At 44.6% G+C, this 22,142-nt stretch overlaps 1 protein-coding gene across 1 annotated transcript in view; it reads left to right on the top strand.

Annotated features, from left to right (window-relative positions):
* rttn (rotatin) overlaps window positions 1-22,142 on the top strand; it is a 29,304-nt gene that overhangs the window by 5,986 nt on the left and 1,176 nt on the right. Inside the window, exons 11-46 of the mRNA XM_076721539.1 lie at window positions 208-375; window positions 472-684; window positions 882-994; window positions 1,107-1,233; window positions 1,568-1,693; window positions 1,910-2,026; window positions 2,574-2,713; window positions 3,374-3,545; window positions 3,633-3,732; window positions 4,407-4,492; window positions 5,104-5,221; window positions 5,611-5,707; window positions 5,798-5,863; window positions 5,958-6,149; window positions 6,994-7,236; window positions 7,792-7,948; window positions 9,026-9,192; window positions 9,877-10,096; window positions 11,096-11,224; window positions 11,315-11,425; window positions 11,962-12,120; window positions 12,404-12,481; window positions 13,174-13,372; window positions 13,458-13,555; window positions 13,639-13,726; window positions 14,079-14,280; window positions 14,655-14,745; window positions 15,116-15,266; window positions 15,505-15,642; window positions 16,471-16,673; window positions 16,795-16,900; window positions 17,120-17,217; window positions 17,434-17,511; window positions 17,954-18,080; window positions 20,749-20,942; window positions 21,327-21,591. Coding sequence (XP_076577654.1) covers window positions 208-375; window positions 472-684; window positions 882-994; window positions 1,107-1,233; window positions 1,568-1,693; window positions 1,910-2,026; window positions 2,574-2,713; window positions 3,374-3,545; window positions 3,633-3,732; window positions 4,407-4,492; window positions 5,104-5,221; window positions 5,611-5,707; window positions 5,798-5,863; window positions 5,958-6,149; window positions 6,994-7,236; window positions 7,792-7,948; window positions 9,026-9,192; window positions 9,877-10,096; window positions 11,096-11,224; window positions 11,315-11,425; window positions 11,962-12,120; window positions 12,404-12,481; window positions 13,174-13,372; window positions 13,458-13,555; window positions 13,639-13,726; window positions 14,079-14,280; window positions 14,655-14,745; window positions 15,116-15,266; window positions 15,505-15,642; window positions 16,471-16,673; window positions 16,795-16,900; window positions 17,120-17,217; window positions 17,434-17,511; window positions 17,954-18,080; window positions 20,749-20,942; window positions 21,327-21,591 — 5,137 coding nt within the window. The remainder of the gene's footprint in view (window positions 1-207; window positions 376-471; window positions 685-881; window positions 995-1,106; window positions 1,234-1,567; window positions 1,694-1,909; window positions 2,027-2,573; window positions 2,714-3,373; window positions 3,546-3,632; window positions 3,733-4,406; window positions 4,493-5,103; window positions 5,222-5,610; window positions 5,708-5,797; window positions 5,864-5,957; window positions 6,150-6,993; window positions 7,237-7,791; window positions 7,949-9,025; window positions 9,193-9,876; window positions 10,097-11,095; window positions 11,225-11,314; window positions 11,426-11,961; window positions 12,121-12,403; window positions 12,482-13,173; window positions 13,373-13,457; window positions 13,556-13,638; window positions 13,727-14,078; window positions 14,281-14,654; window positions 14,746-15,115; window positions 15,267-15,504; window positions 15,643-16,470; window positions 16,674-16,794; window positions 16,901-17,119; window positions 17,218-17,433; window positions 17,512-17,953; window positions 18,081-20,748; window positions 20,943-21,326; window positions 21,592-22,142) is intronic.

Here is a 22,142-nt window from a genome sequence, read left to right as displayed (position 1 = left end):
AAAATAACCCTGAAATCTGATTACATTCAATTCCTAACCCCTGGAACGAACAATTTTTCTCTTGGCTTCCAGCCAGTAGCTGTGCGTCTGTGTGTGTTTGTGTGTGTGTGTGTGCGCGCGCGCCTGTGTGTGTGAACATGTACATGTGTTGCTGTGTTTGTGTGGCATGTGTGCTTTTGTCTACATTTCTGTCTGTGTGTATTTTAGAAGGAGAAGCTGCAAGCCTGCATGGAACAACTGGGGGATATCCTGAGCTACCATGAGGGCTATTCAGCAGACATTCCCCACAGCTCTCAGGTTCATCACAGAATGGCTTACACAGGCACTGCTATATTCACCATTAAACTCCTACAGACCATCCTCCCTCCTGAGAAGGTGTGTGTGCACATGTGTGACCAAATCCCAATCCCAAACTGTGATTACTTTATCTCCAAAACAAGCAATATATTAAGGCTTCTCAACCTCACACAGGCTAGTGACATTCTCCCAGAAAACACAGCAACAGCTATTTTCCACCTATGCTTGGATACGTCATTGGGAGGTTTATTACCCAGCATGCAAGAAACAGCAGTGGCCTACTTGGAGCAGGTAAACTCAGACAGCCATGAACTCTACAGGAGGGTGACCCGTGCAGCTCTCTGGATGGAATCCACTTGCAGCTTCCTCAAGGAAGCACACGCTGAGGTATGAGCCTCTTGTCACATGGTTATAACCAGTAATAGCTCTGCATTCTACAGAGAGGGGGCAGTCAGTTTTTACAGATTTGCATTTCTTCAGTTAAAAACCATGCAACTCATGCCCTCACGCTATAGTAAAGCCTGTTTAGCCTGTCACTCATATCATCATTTTGTGTCCATTCTTTCATTTATTTCTTCATTAAGGGAGAGAAGAACTGGTTGGAGTTGCTGGAGCTGGCAGACCAAGCCATAGACGGCCTCCCGTTTCACCAGCACTTACCCATCATCAAGGAATGTGTTCACATCTGCTCCTACCTGTACGACAAAAGTCATAGCTTCCTGCAATTCAAGCCAGTCATTTATTCTGCTGCGTTTATATATTAAGTGCTTTCACGCTAGTTTAAATTCCTTTTGGTTATCCATCACCAGGTGGAAGTTCGACCAGCCCAGTCCCCTCCTCCAGACAGAGAGCCAGAAACTTTTCCTGAAGCTGCTGTCTCATCCCTTACCGCATGTCAGGACGGAAACATACGAATGCTCTTTAAACCTGGTCAAGGTCAGAGCTTCCTCTGTACACACTCGCTCTTTAAGTGAGAGCGTGCAGGTTCAGGGCTAAAATTATGCCTACTAAAGCTTTAACGTGGGTCTGTTTGGTGGGCCATATGGGTATATGTAAATAAGTATGAAGATGAGATGAATCACAGATCTTTGGCAGTGTGCTGTTAAAAACCCCCGTGACATTTGAAATCTGTCTTCCTTTTCATTTTTGCTAACCACCATCTAGAATACATAGCTACACTTAAAGTGAATTGGAACTCTCGAATGCGCGCACAAGTGAGAGGAAAGTGATAATTTATGATGTGCTTCGGTGTGATTACATCCACCCCTAGGACTGCCTTGGCATCCAGAATGTGTCACGACAGGAACCGGGAGCCTGCGGTGGAGTCAACTTCCTTCTCCACCACAGGGTGCTCTATGAAATAAGCGCTTTTGGACTCCAGGATTCTGCAGAGAGGGTAGGCAAACATGTGTGTGCTTCCCTTATTTATACTAGATTTAGACCTTTGTAGCAAGGTTGTTCTGGCCACTGTTTGAATATAGTTTAGTTAAAGTCATGCTAATCTGTCAGGGCTCACAGGTTTCATGTCATTTCTACATTTAAAAGTCACCTGCTTGTAAATGTTTTTTCAGCAGTGCCTTTGTGAACTCAGCAGTTTACCTGTGATCTATAGGTGAATGTTGCTGCCAAGGATATTCTGCTATTCCTGCTCAAGGGACGATTGATGATGACAGCGTCAACCTGGGACAGATTCAATGACGCGCTTTACCCGGTCATGCCCGTTTTACAGGTGTTGTGCTCTGTGTAGGGGCTGCGTTGTGTTTGTGCTGTGGAGCTCATAAAGCAGCATCATGTGTGGAGCTTATTGCATTATATTTATTGAGCGTGGGGAAGTGGTGTGTGTTCTCCACAAGCAAAACAAGTGTGATCAAAAGTGCAATTTTAGTGCTCTTGGACCACAAAAGACTACATATTGAGCTGCCACTGAGAAAATGTAGTTATTCTCTCATTTACATAGTCTCTGCTATATTGTTTCCTTTTTGGGTGGGAAAAAAAACAGGCTTTTATTAATTGTTCAGTTTCAGGCAACAGAAGCCTGGAAATTCTTCATGAATATACATGAGATTTTGACTAGGCTGTCAAGTGTGATTTAATTCAAGGAGGCCATTCAGAGATGGGCCCGCCATGTCAACAGGAGATGAAATGAAACCACCCGTAATCAAAGCGATGCATATTTTATTTACTGTTTTGTTGCTTAGCTGGAATTCCCCATTGTTCGCTCCATTGTCTGCCAAGGCAGGCTGAGAATTGTGTGTGTGTCTGTGTGTCTGTGGCAGGGTTACGCCGGCACTGAGGAGTCACTGGGAAACTGTGTCCTGCTGATAAGTGACATGTCGGACGTGGCAAGAGACAAGGTGTTTCCAAGCACAGTCAAGCTAAAAGCAGCGCTCCGACTCCTTTTCACCAAACAGCCCACGTGAGTCTGGGCCGGGGTTCTTCCTTTTGTCAGTGTTTGCATTTGTGTGTCCTATGGGTGTTACGTGCCCGCCCAGATGTGTGCGCATATCCAAGATGTGCTTATGTGTGTACTGTATGTTTGTGATGCCCTGTTTCTCCTGTGTGCGTTTGTGTGAAGTTGTTTGCCGTTGGGTTTCAGGGTTTTTTGTGAACCACACAAACTGGAGTCTAAAATATTCCGCTCGTTCACTCATGATGTGACGGACATATTACCACTGCCTGTTGCTGTCAGCTGATGTGCTCATCAAGTCATGTAAATGCTCTGTGAGGCCTGTGTAAAACAACTATCCGGTCCCAGTCTATGAATATTGATAGAGATGGAAATTAACACCAGACACTGGCCAGGAGACAATTCCCTGGTAAATTTTGGCAACAGCTGATAAATTTGTCCACCATGCCAGCCATTTTTTGACAATCAACCATTTGGATGTCGTGTTAGAAAAAAACAAAACAAACATGTTAGGCAGGTAACATATTTAGTTGTGTATTAGTACTGTAATCCCAACAGAGGGCTTGCTTTATCATCGGAATAGAGCTTTTTCATGCAGTTTTCAAACTGTGTGATTCTGAATTAAATATTTAAATCCAAGTTTTGCATAAATTCTGCTCATTATTACAGAGTGAGAATCGCAGCCGTGCAACAAATCCTGCCCCACCTGTGCAGCGAAGACAACGCTAGCACAGCCAGACCTGACCTGGCTGGACAGGTGATCTCCTCGCTCCCCAACCTCTACTGCCTCCGAGCCCCTTTAGACATCACGCTGGACAGCAGCAACAAGTCCGTCCTTAAGGTATAAATCCACATACACAGACTGAAAACACACTCAGATACACCGATAAGATAGGAGCACTTACTGAATGGGCTTAATGGTGGCTAGGTGGAGTCGGTGGAGAAGCTGTTTTGCATCCTGTCCTCAGACACGGTTGACGTCTCCCTGAGAAGATCGGCAGCAGAGCAGCTGTCTGTGGTGCTACAAGGTGTGTGATACAGTATTTCTTCTAAACTATTGTGTTATACTTCCATGCTGAATCTTGACTTTGGTGGGATAATACTCTTAAATCAGCCTTTAAAAGTCTGATTCCGTGTATTAATCTCTGATGGCTGAGACCTTTCCTGTCAGAGTACTCATGTAGAGGCGTATTTTAATGACACACTGTTATATTTTGGGCCCCTTTGAACTCCTTTATTTCCTGTCCCAACGTGTCGCTGCATCAAATTCAGAATAAGCATATATTTCAACTGAGTATATGTCAAAAAGGATTAGACAGCATGCCAATTGCTTTAGCATCCGTGTTATATAAGCAGAATGCCGTTGCTATCCATTCACATCCCTCTAATAGGTGATTTGAGGATGATATAGAGTTTAATATTCCACAATTAAGTAGAAGATGTGCGTGAATTATCAACCACATAAAAACAAGGCTGAAAGGCCTGAACAGAGTTGGGGATGACATTTTGTGCACTTGATGAAAAGTTTGTGTGATAAGTGAGAGCTCTCCCCTTGTGAAAAGCACAATTGAAATGAGTGCAGCAGAGTTGGTGCCTTCCCACCACCATATGTTTTACACAAGCATGAAAAGCAAATAGTTGAGGTTTATGCAAATGTTTATTGTCAGCGTGTATATTGAATTGTTCTCTTACGTCCCTGCAGACACAACAATGCACCCAGTGCTGAAGAATCTTGGAATAACAGACAAAGTCATTTCTTTCATTATGGAGTGTGTAAACGGCAACAAGGTAAAAACAAACCTGCTTTGGCAAAGTGATAAATAGATGTGTGCTCAATGAATTGCTGCTGAAGCCAAATAAAGCAAACCCTGCATTTCGTAAACGCAGCTCCATGTGCTCCCATTCGTATACATGTCCTCATTTATATGTGCTCATATGTGAGTGCATGTATTGCCAGCGGATGTGGAGGAAACCCACTGAGGCGTGCATGATAGAAGGATGAAATGGCCTGTGTTAATAGTGGCAGACAGGGCCTGGTCAGCAGTGATTTTTGCCCTCTAGTTCCTGCAGTCTGCTGTTCATTCCCAGGCCTCGGATCAGAAGCTGCTAACGGGGATAATTGTCCAGCCGGTTTGGCTACATGGAGGTGGAGGAACACGGCCACAGTTAACAAGTGTGTATAAGAGGGATGCCTGCAGGTTGAATTTGTCCCAACGCTGCATTGCCTGCAACCTGTGCAGTCACACCATTTGGGCTTATCTTATGTGAAGAGACAGGAAAGAGGCCCCGTGCTTTTGTATGTGAGAGACACAGAAGCAGGAGGAGACAGAAAGAGAATATGTGTGTTTGTGTTTTCCCTGCAATTAAACACCGAGCGCGTATGTTGCTGTTCTCCCCAGAGCTTCGACTGCCTGCTGGAGCCTTGTGTATGTATCCTGAGGAAGCTGGCGTATGCAGATCCATCTCTGAGGCACAGCCTGGCGCAGCACAACCTCCTGCTCCTCACACTGCTCAGGGGTACGTTCACAAGACAACTCATTAAGTAACAGCTATGCACGTCGTGTTGTGTGGCTCGGGGGCACGTTCTCAAAAAAAAAAGGATGACAAGTCATCCGTTGATGCATAGCTTTTAACCATGTTGTCACACTGCAGTAAGTGGCATATTAGCATGATGCAACTTGTTGCTATAGAGCTCAGCTCAGCACCAGTACCTTGTTCAAAGCTTTATCTGCAATGCTCTTCTGTTTTTGTTGCCTAATTTGTAGCTAAAGTCACTCATTTTAAATCGGGGCAACAATTAATTTAAATTATGACTTCTTGATGTGATTACCTATGTATTTACTCCTGTTTTTGGCAGAACTGAAGGTTTTGGAGTGTAAATTCTGCATGTTGTGTCTACATTATAGCATCCTTGATTTTGAAGGAGAACAAAGGCAGTGGAAATGAGATCGCTGTCCTGATGAGTCTGTTGCTATTTGATGAGATTGCCAGCGTTGAAATATGGTGAGTTTATTGTTCCTCTCACAGAGCTTTCCAGAATAAATGTGCATCCTTTCAAAATTTGTTTGTGCTATCTGGTTTTTGTGTCACCAGGTCGGACAAATCGAACACAGACGTGACCCTCGCACCATTCTCCCTGCCGCTGTCAGTAATACGCAGGTAAACTGAACACTTCTGGTATCTTTAAAGATCCCTTCTCTCTTCCCTTTCACAAGCAACATTAACAACATTAACTCTCCAAATTTCCCCCCAGGTACAGCTTCCCGTTCCGGGCGGTGACCCATCATGCTGTTAGCCCGTACTGCTGTGTCCTGCCCCCATCCTCTGACCTGTTGACCGTGGCACCTGCCCGCCAAGCCCTGCAGGTGGCCTGGAACACTGCATGGCATTCTGGGATAGACAACCTCATTGAAGAGCTGCATGGCACCTCTACTGACATTACTAAGTAAGAACCTTAATCTGTCTCACTCCTGTGCATGCAGTGGGGTGTTAGCACAGTCTATTTGTAGTTGTTTGTTCACATACAGTACATTCATTTATTTATTAGTGTCATGTCTTTGCAAGAAATGAAATGATGCAGAAACTGACCAGAACAATAATTCTATAGGAGGATATTTTTATAATAGAAAACAAACAACAACCTGCTACTCATTCCTCTGTGTTCTCTCCAGTGGAGAATTGCTTAGAAGACGTAGCTTCAGAGGCTAGGCATCTTGTGTTTCATCTGTCTTCATTTACTTCTAACGTGACCTAATTCAAACAGATGAGAATGTCTCTCGCACAGTTTTAACCAGCTTGATTGCACCGCCACAGATGGATCAATCCACCAGAAACGAAATTCCTTACAGTGGTATGATTGAGAGAAGAGTACTTGTTTGGGATGGATTAGTCAATGAAAATTGAGAGGAATCTCAATCAAACTCCTTAACCTCTGATTATATTGTTGTGTCTTATTACAAAGTTCAGAATCTTTTTTTTTTTTTTTTTTCCATACTGTTTTGATGTAATTTTGACAGTTTCCTTGGGTATTGCCGGTGTGATGCTTGGCTCTGCTTCTGCTTGATTCAGTTGCAAGTAATTCTCAGACAGCATCTCTCTTTGGATGACTCATAAATGTCTCATCCCTCCAGATTGGTGATCAAATATGTTTGTTAATGCAGCCATTAGTATGCTTCTGAGGATGCTACTTATGCAACACACTTTTCAGCACATCAATAGTCATGTAATCTGATCTGGAATGGGTTTTTTTTTTTGTTTGTTTTTTAACCATTCGCATTTGTTCCCTGTAGATTTCATCCCAACTTAAAGCTGTCAGGGGCGCAGGTTCTGTCGCTCCGGGCAGTACACCTTCCCGCCGCGCTGCAGGACTGCATCCAGGCCATCGCCACAGCAGCAGGACACAGCTCGGTGACCTCTGCCCTCTCCAGGCTCAGCCTCTATCTACTGATTGACAGGCTGGCCCTCCCTCACATCCCCACCCACAGCTGCAGAGACACCCTTCGCTCCCTCAGTTGGCAGGCAGCAGTGTCCAGGTACATCGCATACAAATTAAAGTACAGATTCATGTACTTTAGGTTCACATGCTGATAAACAAGCCAGTAAATATGTCTCGTTAAGGTTTACGAATTAAGCAAATCATGGGAGGTGTTTTATGACATTTCCGCACAGTATGCCATTAGCATAACTGCTGCTGTTGAATAAGACACTTAATAAGATACTTGTTGTGAACCAAATGTTTTTCCACGGCTCAGTGAGCACAGGTTGGCTTTATCTTTTTCTCTTTGAAGAACTGACATGAATTAATAGTGTTGAATGCTGGCTGAGAGTGAAACATGATGATAAACTTATATCTCTGACAAAAAGTTGATCGTGTTTGTTTTGTTTTTCTGCTTGGCAGTGATTGTCCTCCATTTCTTCCCCCATATGCTGTGATAGCTTATGTCTAATGCTCGTTATTGGTTTGTGCAATTAATATTTCCACTGCACAGTGAAGTTTTTATTCTAGTAAGCGGCCAAACAATGAGCATTAATCAGCATCACTGAGTATTTTTCTTTTAACCACGTCCTCTGTCTCTTCCTCCCTGCAGGTTTCTCCAGGTGCGTCCAGCCAGTGTGGAGGATGAGAGGTTGCTGGTGGGCATTGTTGCATTTCTGAATGCCTACTTCAAACAGATACACACTGACTCTGCATCTGACCTGGAGGACAAGGACCTGCGCTGGATACTGGAGCTGCTTCTCAACCAGGTACGAACACTTTACCCCTTCTGGACAAGCAACAAAGTCAGACCCCACCACAATAGTTGTGTAAGGTTTTGGCTTAAAGGGATAGTTGAGAATGTTTGAACACAAACTGTTGTAAGTTGTCATGTAGTTGTGGTATGGATGCATGGACTCCTGTGTACGACTGTACTGGAGCTCGCCTTTAGCGTGCATCTGCGTGGTTGTAAAATACTGTATGTGTTTGTGCATCTCTGTTAGCTAATAATCTGGTTAGGCTCTCCCCTCGCCAACACAGAGGGTTATATACTCGTAATCAATGCTTGAATAAATCACACGTCATCCGACAAGCCGAACATATTACTCTCTCATAACGACAGGAAAATAGTATCACAGCGTACCACCTCAGACCCGCGGCAGAGATTATTTCCAGAGCTCTTAACACAAAGTTGGAGTCAGATTTGCTCCCGAGGAGAAGAATAACCACACTGTTTTATCGAGGAGAGCTACTTTTAGGATTTAATCAGTCTCACCTTGGCTTTCTCATTAATGTGTGTGTAAACAATAAGCCCTCCCCTGGCAGCCAAAGCAGACTCGGATTGAATGCCTGGTAGGGGTGAGCAGCTCTGCTCTGCTCCGACTTTTCTGTAATTACTGAGCTGTTTCAGGAACATCTGTCGCTCTCTACACTTTCATTAACTATCTACTCCGTGTGTGTGCACTGCTCAATAAGAAATTATGGATGTTTGGCTCGCTTAGATCTCAGTTTTGCAGGGAGAGACGGGTGGTGTTAAGAAGGAGGTGCTCACTCAAATACACCTGTCAGCCTCTTTTACATCTCATCAGTTTGTTTGAATTTGGAAAGGTCAGCAGATAAATCTTATTTTATCATTAATACTACATAATCCACTGAAGTTAATCACCCCCCTGAACAAGGAGATGTACTTTTAAGATGTGCACACAGTTTGGAGAGTGCAAGAAGGCATAAAAAGATATTCATAAATTATTTTCACATTTAAGTGGGGTGAATTCAAAATAATTACACGAAATCCTAAAACGAACCAATAAAAATTGTTGGTGTCAATTCATCCATGAATCATCCAGGAGACAGAATCCCTCCTTAATTTGCTGCTCGGTGTGGAGACCCAGACCTCGACTCAGAGCCCGGGGGAGCCGGAGGAACTCAAGAACCATGTCAGCCAGAGACTGCAGAGAGAGCTCACCAGCTTCTTTAACCTCTTACTCCTCCGACTGACACAAACCACTGACAGGTTGGATGATTTCACACAAAAATCTGTCACAGGACAGGCGATAGACACAGTCCTCTGTTTTTCAGTCTTTTATTTCAATTTAAATATGACATGGAAAGTTTTAAATTAACAAATGTTGTCTTAAGTTGTTTCTAATTATGAATTCCATTTCTTGCATTATAATACTAAAATAGTGAGGAAGTTGGTTACCTAACATACGGTGAAGCACAACTGACCTTGCCAAGACTGTTTTTCTGCTGGCGATGTTCAGCAGTGTTTTCGCATTGAAAATTCTTAATTATAGAATTATAGAATATAAAATTCTTAATGAAAAATAAATGAAAGAACTGTAATTGTTACTCTGTTAGTGCGTCTGAAAGGTGAATGCACTCTCATGTGATGCCGTTCAGCCTTCCTGTGGGGTTAGAAAATCGATTAAAATCACCAGGACGAAAAAAGATACTGAAGTGTTCTTCCACTGTAGGGGAAGTGTTTATTTCAGCTCATTTGTGATGAAAATACCTGCGAGCTTAGTCGTTCAGAACATGAAAATGAATGCCAAACATATAAAAAGCCACAGGCTCATGATAAAGAATCGGTATGCTAATTGTCAAGCTCATATTGTCTTTTTTCTCTGCCTCTTCTCTGCCGTCGTGTCGGCCCGTTTCTCGCTCTTTCTCACTCTGTCCTTTCCTGTCTGTCCAGGCTGTGTCTGGCATTAGCAGGCCCCTTCAAGAGCCAGCTGGCAGTCCGTTTGCTCCAGAGCCTGCGGGTGTCTGACGCCCCGCGTTTCTATGGCCTTCCCAGCCTGGAGAGGACACTGCAGGGCATGGTCAGCCTGACTGCCCAGCCCGGCTGGAGCTCCCACTGCCCTGACCTGGAGCCCGCCTCCCTCTGCTCCAAATATCTCAGTGGGCTATTAGAGGTGTGTGTGTTTGTGTGCGGCATGTGTGTGAAGTTCTGTGCTTGCATAGCTTGTGTGCATGTGTTACAAGAGCATATGCAAGCCTCCTACCCTCTCATCAGAGCTGAGACAGCCTACAGAAATGAATAAAATGAAAAGCTCAGTACTTTCTGAGGAATTAATTAAAATTAAGCAGAATATGGCTACGGGACATGAATTGCAAAAGGTAAAAATCTCATTGATTAGATATGCCACACTGGTAAGATGCTGATGAGATTAATCAACCTTGCCTATTCCATCTGTTCAGTTGTTCAACAGTCCATAAAACAATATTGTAACACAGTGTGGACCAGCTTGTGCAGCAGGCCTCAGCACAGAGGTGTCCAAACTTTTGTTTTTGATTGGGAATGGAGACCCCTGTGGAATAGACTGTTCTACTTACACAGGGCCTGTTCTTTTTCATTTGCTTTGTTTAAATGTGCAGCTTTCATGGACATGAATTAAGATCAGCTGAAGACTGAAGGCTCATCTCCTCTTTCAGCTAAGATCTCAGGTGGCTGCTGTCTCATTGCTACCAGTCAGAGCTCTAACTCGAAAGTCTTCTCAACCCCTCTGACCCACCTCTCACCTGATACTCCTGGCACTGTAGGGCCCTAAAGCTCAGCCGGCCTTGGGCTCCTCTCTCTTCATGTGCTCTTCAGTGCAGTCCCACACTCTGATGCCACATCAAAGCGAAATAATTAGTCTCAGCTGTATTTAGCTTTGGACGCAGTGAGTTGTATGACAAGCATACAGTAATCACCAACTCAGAAACAAGCGCTCTTTGTTTCTTTGCTTTTGGTGTTCACATGACAAATGAAGAGAAACAGAAATGTGATAACACCACTTACACTTAATCACACGCAGTTCTGTCAGCTATGACTTTGCAGGCTGAAAAACACTGGATGGGAGGCAATAAAACACCGATTGCACCGTAGCACTCTATTTCAATATACCAAATAAAATCTGTCCTCTGCGCAGGTGATCTCCTCATTTTATGTGGAGTGGGGAGGCAACTCTTTGTCTTTCATGGGGAAAGGTGTGACCAAGAATGCTATCATCTCGTTGCTTCACCTGTCCCATGAGATGATGGCGGAGAACAAGGACAAGGCAAGTGTCAACAGTGTTTCCACTGCTCTGCTGTGAGGACTTTAGAATGCAACCAAAAGCATGTTTTTCTTTCCATTTTGTCTGCATCAGGACTTTATATCCCAGTGGTCTCTGGGGAACGAGGCAGCTGCAGAGGAGGCTAGTGGCTCTCAGCTCGGTTTGGCGTGGCTCATCCCACTGTGGGTCGACAGAGATCAAGAAGTACGGACAGTCTGCAGCTTCTCGTTTTCTTGATTTCATGATAATTGAAACATATATTCCAACATATGTAAACTATATACAGTACATGACACTCCAGTCTTCAATATTTAGCTGTTCACTTTTCATTATTCAGCTCACACTTCATAAACTCTCTCTGTCATAAGATGAAGCGTCTAGATGCTTGACTTTTGGGACAACATGAAACCCATAAGAGTTGCGCAAGAACTCACAGACAAAAAGAAGCACATGACAGCCAGTCGCACTAAATTCTCTGTCTGTCTCCAAAAATAAAGTTCCCGCACAAGTAAGTCTAAGAAGCTCCCTTGACGAGGTAGACTCTGCCTTTGCCACCGTCAATTTAAATGCCAGTCAGCACGGCCACATTCCAGATTTGATATTACTATACATACTGTAGGTGACCTGAAACATTAACAGCATCCGGGATTTAGTCTGTGGATCTTTATACACCTACGACATCCATTTCTCTGTCTTTCCTCAAACATCGACCCAAATCCGTGTCTCCTCTCTCATGTCAGGTGAGGTTTGCCAGTTTGGGTTTAGGCGCAGCTCTGTCCTCGGTGCCCAGCGGGTGCCAGGCTCTGTGCGCCAGCTGTCAGAACATCAGCGGAGGTCTGTGGGGCACGTTGCTCAACTTCCTCCTGGATCAGCAGGAGAGCAGCATGGTCCGCAGAGAGGTACGATGGCAGAACTGCAACTCTGCTCCGCTGTCTGTACAACATGTTTTCTTTATTGCTGCACTGGAAATAAGTAACTCTCTGTGAGGGTCAAAACACGGAACAGTTCCACACACATATATTAACACAAGTGAGAGAAGAGTAAGGTCAGAAAATGTGGCTGGACTTCTATGTATTACTAGCCAAATACAGGCAGATGGCACTGTTGCTGATGCAGTCTTAACTTGACCCAGAGTGTGTGCGTCTCTCACTTTTTTTTTTTTTTTTTGGCTTGTGTGTCCAGGCTGCATTTATCCTGCAGAACTTGCTGGTGATGCCCATGCCTGCCAACGCAGAGGAGGCCAAGGACTCCCACTGGCAGGTCAGCAGCTCTGCCAGCCAGTTAAAACGCTTTTAGACCGTGAACTGTTTTCTCTCTCCGTCTCTTTCAGTTTCTCTTTGTTTCCATCCCCTCTCCGGTCCTCCCTCCCATTCCTGCCTCCCCTCTTCTTGAGCCCTGCAGGGTGCAGACCAGGGTTGTTGCCAGAATTCAAGCTCTGCTGGGGCACAGGCCTCCAGCACTTACATCCAAAATAATTAAGTTTAAATCTCTGTCAAAACACCCACAGCGTCTTAATTTGGGATGTCATGACGGGATGTCTCCCTTCAAGCTGAAGGGAGCTGTATGTCGGAGGTGAAAACGAAAAGTATTATTTCTTCTCATCTTTTGAAAGCGAGGCTTGTTGCTTACTAAATCTGGTCCTATTTGTAATTGCCAGAAAAATGTAAAACTTAAAAACAGGGCTTTTAGAAGAAAAATACTATGACAAGAAAAAGCTCATGTAAAATATATCACTGCCACAGCTGAATTTAAAGTTGTCTTCAATTTAATATAAAATGTGGAAAACACAGATCCAGTGACCTTCAGTCAAAGTTAAACCCACCTGGATTTTGCCTTCAATCCATCTATTTGCTCCTTTTTCTCACCTCTGTTCCCTTTACCTCGTTACTGATGATGTCTTAGTGCGCTCATCCCTCTGCAGCTGTTCCCACATCAACTCTCTCCTCTTGCAGCACCCGTGTGTCCATGATGAGGTGTCTGGTGTGTCTATGGTGGGTCTCCCGGCGCTCCAGGCTCTGCTTTACCACTGTCAGTACTTTCAGCATGTGGCTCTCTCTGCCTCCAACTGTTACCAAGGCAGGTACACATTCCACCTGCAGCCTCGTGCTGATGCCACCACCGGACCAAGTCCTCAGGAAAACAATTCACTCGGTGGGTTTTATTTTTGTGCGTTTGTGTTTTAGCACTGTTTTTCCAGTCTGAGTGAATGTGTCATCATGTGTGTGTGCTTGACTAGATTCTGAGAATTCTCTGTGGTTTTGGAGAGGCGAGCCACCGGCACCCACGATCAACTCAAGCAGACCTTCCAGCTCCCTCTCCACATCCAGCACCGTGGTCAGCAATGCACCCTCACACATGCACACACACCAAGATGTTGGAAATAAAGCGCTGCATTAAGTTCATGTTGTCCATTGCAGGTAAGAGGTTCAGGGTTGCACACCCCTAAGGGTTCCTCCCCACTGAACATCACCGAGGATACTCCTGCCAGCAGACTGATGGCTCAAGGTACTGTACAGAGGAATAGAGTGTGTGTGTGTCTGTGTCTGTGTGGGCACACGTGCATTCAGTGTAAAAGCAAGGCATCATGGTTCAGTTTTTCCATGCCTCATAAACCGTCACGTTATTTTCCTTTGAAACATCATTGTGGTCGGTGATACATATGAACTAAAGCCATTCCCCATGTTTGTGTATTTGTGTTTTTGTCTTATATATACAAATTAAGAAGTGGAACACTGTCCGCTGGTGTTTTACTCAGTTTGGTGTTTTTGATTATGTGGTCACAGCATCTCTCGCCCCAGACAGTGTGTGAGCCACTGGGGAGGCGTCTCTATTAGCTCTGTATTGATGTGTCTCACAGGCCAGAGTGACACAGACACCAGCGACTCCGTTACCTCCCAACACTCCCGACAGGGCGAGCCCTCGGCAGTGGAGCCCGTTGTCATGGTAACGCCCGACCTCATGACGGCCCACTGTGGCCTGCTGGCTAACCTGCTGGCCATCCTGCCAGATTTCACCCTCACCGCCATCCGACACAACCAGCTCCTCCAAGCACTCGCCGGGTAAGAGGTTCGCACGCCGCATGTCAACACCGCCTCCTTTTATGTGTTAATCATGACTAAAACTGGGAGAGATCGTCGTGCTGTAATCTTTTTTGAAAATATTAAAATGTACATCCAGGAGAAAGTCCTCGCTTGTTATATTCAGCCTGGTGCTGAAGTGTTTCGAGGTAAGTTGATTAAGTGAATCGATTGATGGAAAAGTCATAAAATCAACATATTTTTGTCATTTTTTTTTATCACCATTAAAGATGATCTGAATAAATATGTGTGTATTTCATTCAGTGGAGAATTAATGTTAATTGTAGCCCTCATCCCCTCCAGCTCGTTTCTTCCAAAAACACACACTTCACACCATCTTTTCTATTCCTCCTCAGTCTGGTGGATATTGGGCCCATTGAGAAATGTCTGACTGAGCTGAAGAGACCCAACATCTTACCAGGGGAGAGAGAAGACATCAAGGGGCAGGTGAGGAACACTGTGATCGACAGTTCTGAAGAGTTTTTCAACTTTTTCTTAGTTATTATGACTTACCAAAAAAAAAAGAAAAGAAAAGAAAAACGTGGGTTGTTACAGTACAGTGCCAGCTTCAGTGCAGCGCTGGGTTGTCTGAGGGCACCTCCAGATTTTTAGTGTGGGTGGAATACTCAACAAGCTCAAACTCAAAAAAACATCATTGTTTTTATGGCTCGGAAAATTAGCTTTTAAAAAAGAATAACTTATTCTTAGTACACATGCGTTTCCATCTTCTCCCTAACCTTAGCTGCTCAGTACATTCGTGCAATCTGTTTGTGTGGTTAATCCTCCTTCCTGTATGTGTGTGTGTGCATGTTTCTAGTCTGTCACTCTACTTCAGTTCCTGTCCAGCTTCTGCAAACTGCTGCAGTCGTGTGTCACGGCGAGCCAGGAGCCGATTGGCCAGATGGACTTCCTGAAACAGCTGTTGACTACTCTGGTGGCCGTGCTCACGCTGGACACCAAAGGATTAGGTCAGAGCCTTGTGCTAAATCCAAATGGAAGTCATCGTTCTTAGCAAGTAAAGTTGATAATGATAATCCAAAAAATGCTTCATGTATGTCACCATTATTGATCCGTCTTTGAGAAACCATCAACGACGTTCCAAAGTCTATCCGGCCCTGCCTGCAGTGTGTTCTGCACTGTGATCCGTGTGTGGCTTTGTGGCCGTCTCGTGTCATTAAATTTGTGAGTCACTCTTTCCCTCTTCAGACGCAGGTACCCGAGACGCGGTTTGTGTGTGCTGGGCAGACGTGTTTATGCTCCTGGCTACTCTGGTGAGGAGGGACAGCTCAGCAACGTACCCATCTGTCTCTGCTGCGCTGGGGAGACGCTGGCGGACGTTTGCAGGTACACAGATACTCTGCTCTGTTTGTGTGTGTGTGTGTGTGTGTGCGTGCATTTGCTAAAGTCAGTAAAAGTGACAAAATTAATTCTGGTTTAGGCTGCAGAATCGGTCCTCCAGTCATCTGTTGTGGATCATTTCTCACAATTCACAATCGTAGATTATAGTGTTTTTTGGAAACATTTAGCTGTTTGGTTTGATTTGAATAACCCTCTGAGGTTTACAAGTCAAACCCTTGATTCATGATGAAATTGGGCTGTAAAAGCATTTTTTTCATAATCATAAAAACTGATAATCATGATTAGGGTAATTATGCTCATTGTAGTAACTCACTAAATAATCAGGATTAGCATTTTAGGTCTAATTGTGCCGCTTTAATTCTGGTTCCAAAAAAGAGAAATTGTATCGTATTAACACATTCTTTGCGTCATTACAGAGCGTATTGGCTCCTCTGAACAGATGCTAGGATAGGATAATTGCATCCTGTCCTTACACTACCTCCGTTCCTCCTACACATCTTCTTCTGTGATTAATGGCACAGCAGGGAAATCTGATGAGTCCAGTAAAAGATGAATGCTGAGCCTTTGTGCGTGTATTTATGTCTGTGTGTATATGTTTATGGTATCTGGGTGTCTGCATACACATTCGCATGATTAGTGTGTCCTCCACTGGTGCATGCTGCCTCAGTCATGGACAAATGTCTTGCTGTCAAGGGATTTGAACAATGGATTTGCCTTTTTGTCTCGCCGTGATTCAGTGTGTATTGCTGCGTCATTCATTAAAGGAAAGCTATTCTCCCATCAGCTCTCTGCGTTTTCCCCGTGTGTCTGCAGGAACATTATCAGCGTGTGTGAACGAGAAGCAGGCCGACCCTCTTCTTCACACAGTGGCTCTGCAGTTTCTCTCGACAGTTTTCGCGGAGGAGACAAAGAGTCAGGGTGTCGAGGTCACAGCCTCAAAGTCTAAACATGCTCCTGCTTTGTGTGACATTGTGAATGGTCCCTCAGCCAGCCAGCTGTGTGAACTGTTACTGCAGGTAGGTGGAGGTGGTGAGGGGGCACGCGGGGGTCTGTCTAGACCATCATGTGTGTGCGCTCATGGTGAAGTTTCTTTCAAGAGTGTGTTATTGTGCATTCCTCTTTGATTTCTCATGCCAGAGTTTGGAGAAGAGGACCTTTCAGGACCCTTCAAAAAAGCTGACAGCCAGAGCTCTGATGACACTGCTCGCCTGCAGTCCCACAGCTCAAAACCATGCAGCCAGAGGTAACTCCCCAAACCTCAGGCCGTCAACTGTTAGGTACTCTTTGAACATTTAAAACGAGTCACTAGCTTGTTGTCTGGGGATCCCCAGAACCCTGGAAAAGTCAAATATCATCAGAAGTCCATCACTGAGAGCTTTTTTTCTGTCTGTTATGGTGGATATCTTCATATAAATCATCGTTTAATGTGAGGCTCCCATTCTGAACTTTTTTTTTTTTCTAGCTGGTCTAATTGACAGCTGTGTGGAGCAAATGAAGCAAACTCACTCCCAGCTCCACCTGGAGTCGGTCCGACCCGGCAAGGCTTCCCACCGCAAAAAGGTGAGCAGAGACCGGCTGGAAATTTCCAGCGTCGGCCTGTGTTTTGTTTTTTTCCACCCATTGGATATAATAACAATCTGAATCCAACATGAATGAGTTTTTGGATAAATATTATGAAAATCTGTCGTAGTTCTCAGCAGTTTGCTGTTATGGAGCAGTAAAGACGCAGTAGCTTTTAACCATATTGGTCTTTGTTTTGTCTTTCTACACTATCAGGAAGAGGCCCATTTAAAGGAAGTCAAGCTGACTGTGGAGATCCTGCGGAGTGCTCTTTACCGCAACGATGAATGCAAAGTGAGCCTCTGTGTCTGCCTTTTAATTTCCCACTGCTAATTGGTTTTTAATGGAACCTCAGAGTACCAATGCTGTGCCTGTAAATGGGATTCCGCTAAATGTGCATGGTCCTGCTAACATCTCAGCAAGTTTAGCTTCTTAAGCCCTGTAATGGCATTACTTATGAAGCATATTAGCTGGTTTTCATTTTCTAAGTGGCCTTTCTGTCACTGGTGGTTACCTTGGACTAAATAGCCAGGGAGGCTGCACTGCAGTGTTTACCCTGCCATTATTCTCCTCCCCGTGTGTTTCTCCTGCTTGGAAAATATTGAAGCATTTTATGTTGATTACTGCCATCTGTGTTTCTGCAGTGACATAAATCATGTACATGCCTGTATATGGGTCTATGCCTATGCAAGTGCGTGTGTGTGTGTGTGTGATCCATTTGTATTTGTGTGTGTAGGTGGTGGCCACAGATGCTCGCCTAACACTGGCACTCTATGCTCTTTGGCCTTGGCTCCTATTGGACGACCCCACCATGGAGGCGGCACTGGAGCTCCTGTGTGTCTACACGGCCAATTGCGCCACAGGTCTGTTTGTGTGCGCGCGTCTGTCTGTATGTCTTATGTGTTTGTGCAGGCACTGTGCCTGGCCCGTGCCAGCCCATCGCCTCTGTCTGCGGTCAGCAATCTGACTGAGTCACACACGCTTTGCACTAAGGGCCCCATTGTACTCTCCAGTGACCACTGAACAACATTGTGTCTCACTGTATAAGACCAGTGCCTGCTTGCCTGCCAGTCACAATGGGGCACAGTGTCGGGATGTAGGGATCAGGCTGCATGGCTGTCTCACTGTATGTATGGCAACGGGTTTCAGACCAGTTGGAGATGATGTGGCGAAGCACAGAGCGTCTCTGTGTTGCCTGAGATTCAGGCATTCCATCATGCAAATGTAAGAATTGTGTCTGTGAAAATCAGAGCAGCAATAGCTTTTTGAACAGAGGAAAGGCAAGAATCATGGGGAGGAAACAGTGGGGAAATTTTACTTTGATAAACGGCTCGTGGTGCCTTTGATGAGTTTGTGTGTGTGCACGCACGTGTGCGTCTGCGGCTTGTGTAGCTGTGCAATGGAAATCAGTTTCATCAGTGAAGGAAAGGAAGTTTCATGTGCAACACTTATGAACGTTTGTGTGTGTGTGTGTGTCTTTATGTGTATCTCTGTTTGATTGGCACCTGTTCCTCAGTGGGTGCGTTCGCTCTGATCTAAACTCACTCGCTTTAGACCTCTCATATGCTCAAGCTGTGAAGCACCAGAAATCAGTGAAGTCGGGCACAGTATCTCCCTAAAGGTTAACCGAACAGCAGGTTGTGTTCAGGCTGCATGCAGCCAGGCTTAGTATTACACCATCCACCCTCAGGCTAGCATTTTGTCTCCTGAGACTGCTACATTTCTACTGAATGTTTCATCTCCAGTGTTCCTCCTTCATCCAAGGCTTTGTTTGCACTGCTAGTTCAAGTCAGATTGTTGTTTTCATCTGTGCCACACATATTTCCACAGATATTTTTGTAGCAGCCCTAAAACTTGCTCCCTCAGACAGACAGAAAGTTAAAAAAAAAAAAAAAAAAAAAAAAAAAACTCTTTTTTCTACACTTCTATGAAATGATCAATTCTATATGGTTGCAAAAAAAAAAAAAAAATTCATGAGATTTGTAGCAGCAGTGAGGGATGCCTTTCACTCACATCAGTGAAGTAGATCCATTATAAAGCAAAGCTCCCTTGTCAATTCTGTGATAGACCAGCTTTCTTGACAGGTATTGAGATAACCTCAGGCTAACATCAGCATACGCCTGTTGCTGTATGTTAACATTCCAGCATTAGTATAACCAACAAGCTGTCATGTTCTCCGATAACCAACATCAATCAGTGTCAGGCTATATCTTGTCAATGCTCTCTGTCCTCAGTTATCTAATTTCTGGATTTCGTATCTAATCTGCAGCTGCAGCAATTAGTCGTGTTAGTTATACTGATGTGAATGTGGTGCCAAAAGAGAGATGTTTTTATTCGTATCACTTATTACTATGTTATCTGTTTGTGTTTACATTTCTGAATGGCCCTGTAGTCGAATAAATTGTGGCCAGAGCCTAGGGCTAAATCATTTCCCTCCCTCCCAGAAGATGGTGTTTTTCATCATCAGTCAGAGTGTTTTCATGGTGAATGAAGATTAAAAGCCAGTTAAAAGATTTTAGAAAAGACAACTTTCATTGATGCTTTAAAGCTGTCTGAGTCTACATGTGAAACTTTGATGCCACAAAACTCCGTTCATCGTAAACACTGTTTTAGGATGACTGGGTCGTGTCTCTCTGCGTCTGTGTCGTCCCCACTACGATGCGGTTTATTTTGTCTCTGCACAAGAGCTCCACTCTCCATCGTTTTCAACATTTTGGCCAAACAAGCTATGCATGCACCCGTGCAGCCGTGTTTTGGTATCGCGGGCAGACAGCCGTGCAGCCCGACGGGTCAGTCTTTATTTTTGCGGCCGCCGGTGCCGCCGTCTGGGCAGAGAGCTAGCTTTAAGATAAACAGAAAGAAGCAACCAGTGCCATCAATAAGAAGAGAGCATTTCGCTGAGTGTCGCACTGTGTTTGCACTGGACTCATCTTGGTGATAAAAGTGGCTCGCAAAACTACAGTCTGACACAGAGCAATTACAGAAATGTGACTGTTTTGATTGATACTTTTAGCTTAATCGACTGCAGCCGCTGTTTGCTTATTGGTCGTAGTCTATCATAAGGTTAAAGCCACATTAGCTGCTCCCACAGTCCACTGCTCAGAGTGTGACCATTGCCCTCAGTGGATTAGGATGGAACAGTTGTTGTTTTTGATGTCGGCACAACCGTGTCAATCAGCGCTACCCTTGACTGGCTGCCTCGGGGGCAGCGAGCAAGGCTTGTGGAATTTGCATCGTGCATTGATTATTGCTCTTTCCATTAAAGACACATGGTTAAGGTTGGAAAATGATGTTTCTTTGAAACAGACCTCTATCGTTTTTCTGCTGTGCTTTATGATTACTGCGCACAACGGGCTCCTGCCTACTCACATTTCACAGCGTGTATGGTACATGTCTGCATGTGTGTCTGCTGGTATGTGAGAGATGTACACGCTTCAATGACTCACACAGAGACACAATATTTGTGAAACAGATTTTGATAAAACCAGAAAAGTACTCATGAATGTTTTTTGTTTTTTTTTTTCATTTCAGCATGCAGTTCGCTTTGTGGCAGCGGCCCTGGTGGTGCACCAGGATCTAAATGCACACTAAGCAACTCTCTGATGCACTCTGTCATGAAGCTGGCCTCAGGGGTCGCCCCAGATAACAGCCCAATCCAGAAGCTGGCCTTCTCTCTCTTGGCTAACCTCGCCATGTCACGTGACTGCAGAGGCCTCCTGCAAAAGGTACAGGCCTGGTACACAGGTGGACATAAAGTTGAAGACATTAAAACCTGATTGTCAGAGTGAGATTTTATCCAGTAATGCTTCAATTTTTGCTCGAAATGAGGATTAGTTTGAATGTGTCTTTTCAAATGAGCCGATTCAACAGTTTTCTTAAGTTCCTTTTCACTGACTGTAAAAAACAAATTCACAAGTCAAATTCATTTAATAGAAGTGTGATATGCAGTGTTATGGAATTAAAAAGAATTCATAGCACTGACTGTAAATGACAGAAGCTTCTCTCGCACTCACACCACGCTCCCTGGGGAGCAGCTCTTACTGATCTGTTCACAAGACCCAAAACCTCTTCTCACCTCTCTTGTCTGCTTCCTTCACTGTCATTCTCAGAATAATTTCCTGCAAGCCTTCCTGTCCGTGCCAATGCCCAAGGCGGGTGGTGTTAAAACCACGTCTGCAGGTTGCAGCCTCATGGGCCTGTGGCTGAGGCTGCTGGTCAATCTCTCGTTCACAGAGGACGGCCAGCAGAGTATCCTTAGGGTGACCGGAGCCCTGGAGCTGCTGGCAGACCTGGCAGAACACCGGCGCCACGCGCTGCTCGCCCTTCACAACCTGTGCTTCTGCCCTGCCAACAAGCCGCACGTCATTGCCAACGGTATGGACGGGAAGTGGGTTAAACTTCACGTCTCGCACAAGATATGAAAGTGTTAAAACAGCTGAGTATAGATGAGGAGAAGAGGAAGCTTTCATGTCTCCATTATAGACTAAATGAATGTAAGCAAGTAAACAAGAGTATTTTCCAAAATGTCAAACTATACTCATTTTGGTTCCACAAGTGAACTTTGCATTTTCCTTTTTTTTTTTTTTTTTTATTAAAAATCCTTCCATATAAATTCAGCCTTTTCCAGCTCGTACAAGCCCAGACAAGCTGGACATACGCTGTCTGCCGAGCATGAAACGGCAGAGGTACGTAAGCAAGCAAAGCAAACAAGTGGTCGGTGAAGAAAGGCAAGCGTCCAGCAAGCTTGGAGTCTAAGAGTAGTATTTTTTGTAAGGAGCACCAGCTCGAGCCAAACGGGGTGAATAAGACTAACATTCAGCAGGTGGCCAGAAAAACAAGTGCAACAGGATGACCGTGTTGTTCTGTATCTGCCGGCTGAGCTCAAGAAATGTGCAAATCTTCAGTGAGACATAGAAATTCTCAGT

The sequence above is a fragment of the Chaetodon auriga genome, chromosome 21, assembly GCF_051107435.1.
Source record: "Chaetodon auriga isolate fChaAug3 chromosome 21, fChaAug3.hap1, whole genome shotgun sequence".
Taxonomy (NCBI): domain Eukaryota; kingdom Metazoa; phylum Chordata; class Actinopteri; order Chaetodontiformes; family Chaetodontidae; genus Chaetodon; species Chaetodon auriga.
The sequence above is the reverse complement of the archived record's forward strand: the minus strand, read 5'-3'. Positions and strand labels throughout refer to the sequence as shown.